The following is a 6133-nucleotide window of genomic DNA, read 5'->3' as shown; positions in this document are numbered from 1 at the left end:
CTTTTGCGTCTCCTTCTTTCTAGTCTGTTTCAGTCTGGAATCTCCTCTCATACTTGTCCAGCATGGGTGACCCTGATAGTATTTAAAATTTGGGTGACATGGTGTCTAGTACCATAGCAGCATACAAGCCATCACAGTCTGACAAAGTGACAGACTAGTGTTGGTACCATGTTTTGGTATTGGCAGTGGTTTTGTGTCACCCATCAGTTCTGATTGATAGTGACCCTGTATAGGGTTTCCAAGGTTACAATTTTGTTTTGTTTTTTCCAGAACCTGAAGAAGGAATTTGTCTGTACAGAGAAACCAGCCACATACATTATTAACCCAATTTGGTAGCCTGTTCTTTGGCCTTTGCCTTTTCCCGCTTGGCAATGTGAGCCACCGATTTGAGGCCCAGGACTTTGCCCCCCAGGTGACGCCCGATCTGGTCGTATCTGTCGTAACTGGTCCTGCTGGCTTCCACCAGCTTAGCCAGAGCTCCTTTGTCTTCTGAATTCACATGCGTGAAGGCCACAGTAGTGCAGGTCTTCCTGTAGACCAGGCGTCCCAGCCGGGCCTTCCCCTTGGTGATGCAGTAGGGAACCCCCATTTTACTATACAAGGCCGGCAGGAAGACAACCAGCTTGATAGGGTCCAGGTGGTGTGCTATCACCACCAGTTGGGCCTTCTTATTCTCCACCAGAGTGGTGACAGCGTTGAACCCAGCATGCAGAACGGGGAGTCTCTTGGTGGGGGCGTCCCCTTTGCCAGCAGCCTTCATTTCATCTAGGGCCAGCAGCCTCTGCTTCTTCTCCTGCTGCTTCTCCGGCCTGTACCGGTGGGTAAGCTTCAGCAGCTGAGTGGCTGTCTGGCGGTCCGAGGCCGGGTGAACTGGTTAATGGCAGGGGCAAGGGGGCACTTTCAGACACTTGTAGAGGATAGCCCATTGCCGATGCAGCCAGATGTAGCGGGCTATTTGACAAAGCGGGTGAGATTCCTTTTGGGTTGCATGTCCTGTCCGATGCCGAAGTTCTTGGGCCTTTTCTCAGATAGGAGATTCACCACCTTCTTGGCCTCATGCTTCTTGACAACAGCAGTTGCCGGCACCATCTTCTTCCCCTTGGCCTTCTTTTCTTTCAACATCTTGAGTAGATGGATCAGAGAGAAAGAGAAGGAATTTTCTATAAATCATTATGAGAGCAAAAAGCTTTATCTTTCTCCTGAGGAGCAACTAGTAGCTTCAAACTGCTAACCTTTCAGCTAGCAAACCAGCTCGTAATCCACTATGCTATCAAGGCTCCTCAGTACCATATTAATAAATACATACTTAAATAAAATATTTCAAATTTCATAGAAGCCCCATGTTAATAAAATAATGTTGCTCCATAGAGTTTTCAAGGCTAAGTTGTTTCCGAAGCAGTTTGCCAGGCATAGGCCTGTCTATTGAGGTTCCTTTTCGTGGATTCAAACCACCAACTTTTCAGTGAGTATTCCTTTAACAATTTGCACCACTCAGGGTGCCCTGAGATTATGAATACAAACTTTTAATTCCCATTATGGGAATTAGATTCCATTTTAGCATTAACATTTCAGACTTCCAAATGTTTTTGTTAAATGCCACTGAGTCTGTTCTGACACATAGAAACCCTATATAGGGTTTCCAAGTAGGAGTTGGTGGGTGTGAATTGCTGACCTTGCAGTTAGCAGTCTACTGTTTATCCTACAGCGCCACACAAGGACTAGAGATTTCCCAGTAGATCCTATAAAATTACATTTAATTAGCTCAGTTACTTTATTTTTGTCTTTAAAGTTCTTGGTGAAGATAGTACATTATACTAAAATTAAGTATACTACTAATTAGGTACTCTACTTCACAAAAATCCCCAGGGTCCTATACCATAATGAATATCTTCTTTGCTATTAAGAGCAACAATAAATCCATGATGAGGCAAGGACAATTCATTTGTCTTAAAGAGAGAATAAGAAAGTCTCATGAAAACAAATCTGCTATTTGATTCCAAGTTAATAACTTACATGTTCAGACTGAGTTAAGGCAAATCCAGACATTTAATTTTTTTTTTATTCCTAGGGAAACCAGAATAACATCTTTGAAAATGTCACATCTATGCTGATGGAGGAGTCTTAGTGTTGCACTGTGGGTTAATGTTCTGAACTGCAAGGTCAGTTTGAACTGCAAGGTCTGCAGTTCAAGCTCACCAGCCACTCCTTGGAAACCCTATATCGGGCTGCTATGGGTTGGATCTGGCTCAAAGTCACTTAAAACAACAACAACATGCTGACATAATGAAGTGAAGGAGAAACTCATCAGTGCTTACATTTGTTGTTAAATGCTCCTGCATGCTATTGTGAGTAAGCGCTCCATTGTTAAGGAGGAAACAAAAGAAAAGCATGAGTTAGAAAGAAAGAAGTACTTTATGGCAATAATCATTCCTATTGCATTTTAGACTAACAATATAAAATAAAACTTTCACAATATGTTAGCTAAAAAAAAACCTTCAGGAGTTCATGGAATGTAAGTATTTTCGGTATTCTGGTTTGTTCAGAAAGTAATTACCACAGAAGTCATTGTAATGCATACGCTATCATAAGTAAATATATGTGTAAATCATGATTAAAATTTCAAAGCACTGAGTTAAAACAGTGCCTATGTTTTTCAATTAGAACAAGACCATAAACAGAAATTACTAGTATTTTTATTGCAACAAAATGATTGGTACCATTTTCCTTCATATTTAATTAACAATTGAGTTATTTATTATTAAACACACTGCTATCCAGTAGATAGTTACTCAAAGCAACCCTGCTTGGGTTTCTGAGGCTGTAAATCTTTACAAGAGTAGACAGTCTTATCTTTCCCCTTAGAAAGGCTGGTGAGCTGAACTGCCAACCTTGTGGTTAGCAGTACAGTACTTAGCATACAGGGATACAAGGGCTTTATTTCTGAATGTAAATTAGTATTTCATTCAGTGATTAAGTTTTTATTATAAGAAGTTCATTTTTGCTTTGTTTTTTCCTAATGAAAGAGGTTCTAATTGACAGTAACAAGAAATCCAAAGATTGGAATGACATGATCAGAAAATACCCATTTTTAAAAGATCACCTATAAAATTTTGATTTGATCATTGTTTTAAATGTAAAGGAATATACAATAAATATGAACCACTGAATGAAAATAAACAGAAGCTGACTTTGACAATAGATCCTAATAATCTAAAGTTTATTCTCATGTGGATTCTGTAATACTAAGAGAGTTACTTCTCAGTACCTAGAAGAAAACTTTAAACTGGAGAAGCTTACAAATTATTTTAATAGTTAGTAACAAAGCCATGTTTTGTTAAGTAAAGATCTGAAAAGGACATAAGAAAAGGAGTATCCAGAGAAGGAGATGGAATAAAAAGGATCACTCCTGGCTTATTACTGCTTTGTGAAATGAGTAAATTCATAGGAATAAAGAAGCATATACATTTCAAATGAGTTACTTGATTTTTCATATCAGTATTACATCTATACTCAATGATGCTGTTTTAAATAAAATATTCTATTTTTCTCCAGTTCTGACAGAATTAAGAAGGATTTTAAATATGAGAAATCATACAATGGTGACAACATTCATTCTTATAGGACTAACTGAAGATCCAAATTGGCAAGTTGTAATTTTCCTTTTTCTATTTCTAACATATTTAATGAGTATCACTGGAAATCTGACTATAATCCTGCTCACTTTGCTGGCTTCTCAACTCAAAACACCCATGTATTTCTTCCTTCGCAATTTCTCATTCTTAGAAATCTCAGTGACCTCTGCATGTGTTCCTAAATATCTGTCCAGCATTGTAAATATGGACAGAACAATATCATATAATTCTTGTGCTACACAATTGTTTTTTGTTATCCTTTTGGGTGCTTCAGAATTTTTCCTGTTGGCTGCCATGTCCTATGACCGTTATGTGGCCATCTGCAAACCCCTGCACTATGCAACAATTATGAACAACAGAGTTTGTACCCAGCTGGTTGTTACCTCTTGGTTGGCTGGGTTGTTAGCAATCTCTCCTGGACTTATCATAGGCTTGGGGTTGGAATTCTGTGATAGCAATATTATTGACCACTTTTTTTGTGACTATTCTCCTGTCCTGAAACTGTCCTGTACAGACACAAGGACAATAGAATTGTTGAGCTTTGTTTTAGCAACTGTGACACTCCTAGTTACATTGGCTATGGTTTTGCTCTCCTATGCAAATATCATAAGAACAATTCTGAAGATCCCTTCTGCCCAGCAGAGGAAGAAGGCTTTCTCTACCTGTTCCTCCCACATGATTGTTGTCTCTATCTCTTATGGCAGCTGCATTTTTATGTATATCAAACCTTCTGCAGAGGAAAGCATTGCTTTAAACAAGGGGATAGCTGTGCTTAGCACTTCAGTTGCACCTGTTTTAAATCCTTTCATATACACTCTAAGAAATAAACAAGTGAAACTAGCCATGAAGGATATAATTAAAAGATTTATCTTAACTGCCTCCAGTAAATAAGTTTCATTTTTGTTTAAAGGATACCTGGTATGGCACTGTAGTATAAGCACTTGACTGCTAACCACAAGGTTGGTAGTTCAAACCCGCTATCTCCTCCTCAGAAATCCTATACAGGGTTCCTGATAGTCAGAACCAACTCAATGCCACTTAACCACAACAAAACTTATTGAAAGAATGCACCTATTCTGATTACTACTTTAGCATTTTTATTTTATTTTAATATCAGAATAGTCATTAAAGTCACCCACAAATTTTCATTGTTTCTATTTGCTCCTGTTTTTTTTTTTTTTAATTCTGTTTAATGGTATAAGCTGTATCAATGATATCAAATTATGCATTGCTGAAATCATTTTATTCTTTGAATATACTTCTCTTATATATTCACTATGAATTTGTTTAGGAAATCCAATACCTTCATGTCTATATAGCATGGAAATGCTGTGATGTAAATAATTTGTTCAGTCTACAAATGTTCATTTGATTTTATAAATCAAATATTCTAATACTATATATTAATATGTGTCGATATTTTACTGTATATGCTAATATTTTACTGTAGCCTTTGGTGTTTTCAAAAGCATCATAATTTACCTAAATAGAAATATTCAATTTAAAGGTACTTTAGAAATATATATATAAATCTCTAATGTACTGTAAATCGAGAAGACTTTTTCATTTGGGAAAGAGTTATTTCTATTAGAAAGCAATTTAAAGAATGATGGAGTTCTGGTGTGGCACTGTAGGATAAGCAATGGACTACTAACCACAAAGTCAGTGGTTCAAATCTACTAGCTGCTCCTCGGAAGCCCTATACAGGATCACTATGAGTGGGAACAACTCAACAGCACTTAACAACAACAACAACATTGATTGTACCTGTGTAAGATTAAGACTTAATTCATTTATCAGATAATCCTGTATGTCCTCTTCCTTTCTTCCCCCCACACATAAACATGATTAAGACTGAATTCATTTATCAGATAATGCTGTATGTCCTCTTCCTTTCTCCCCTCCCCCCCCCACATAAACATGTGCTAACATGCCTTAACTAATTGTAACAGTGAAATACTGCTAGTGGAGCTTGAAAAGACAGGTAGGCGCTCTCTAGTACAGCTCATTGAGAAGAACCTCATTCAAATGGGAAGATTCAACATTATGTGTGATACTAACTATAGGATTTTTATAAATGTTCTTTACCAAATTGAGGATGTTTCCCCATTGCTAGTTTTCTGGGAGTTTTTTGATGAATTGTCATTGGAATTTTATAAATCTTCATTCTAAATCATTTGATATAATGATATATTTCTTCATATTTATCTTGTTGATGTAATGAACTGTGTTCACTGAGGTTCAAATGCTGACTTACATTTTATGTACTTACGTATGATGTTTTAAACTCCTAAACTGCTTAGTTCTCACTTTTTCATCTTCCTTGCAATGATGTTTTTGTACGTTGAATTATTTTCCTCCTTTAAATGATGAGTTTCTTATTCTCCTGGACTTGACTTAGCAGGACCCTCAGTAGAGTGTGAGACAAAGTATTCATGATTTAGGCTTAAACTTCTTCTCTTGCTTCCTTGAAAGACAGTATTGTTTAAAAATAAAATAAT

At 37.0% G+C, this 6133-nt stretch overlaps 1 protein-coding gene and 1 pseudogene across 1 annotated transcript in view; one reads left to right on the top strand and one right to left on the bottom strand.

Moving 5' to 3' along the window:
• Window positions 1-319: 319 nt before the first annotated feature.
• Window positions 320-1125, bottom strand: LOC102831186 (annotated as a pseudogene).
• Window positions 1126-3581: 2456 nt separating this feature from the next.
• The window catches only part of LOC102815674 (olfactory receptor 6C74-like), a 6538-nt gene continuing 3986 nt past the window's right edge, over window positions 3582-6133 (top strand). The window contains exon 1 of the mRNA XM_006859567.1: window positions 3582-4495. Within this exon, the coding sequence (XP_006859629.1) occupies window positions 3582-4495 (914 nt within the window). The remainder of the gene's footprint in view (window positions 4496-6133) is intronic.

The sequence above is a fragment of the Chrysochloris asiatica genome, unplaced genomic scaffold, assembly GCF_000296735.1.
Source record: "Chrysochloris asiatica unplaced genomic scaffold, ChrAsi1.0 scaffold00033, whole genome shotgun sequence".
Lineage (NCBI taxonomy): Eukaryota > Metazoa > Chordata > Mammalia > Afrosoricida > Chrysochloridae > Chrysochloris > Chrysochloris asiatica.
This window is presented reverse-complemented; position numbering and strand designations above follow the sequence as displayed.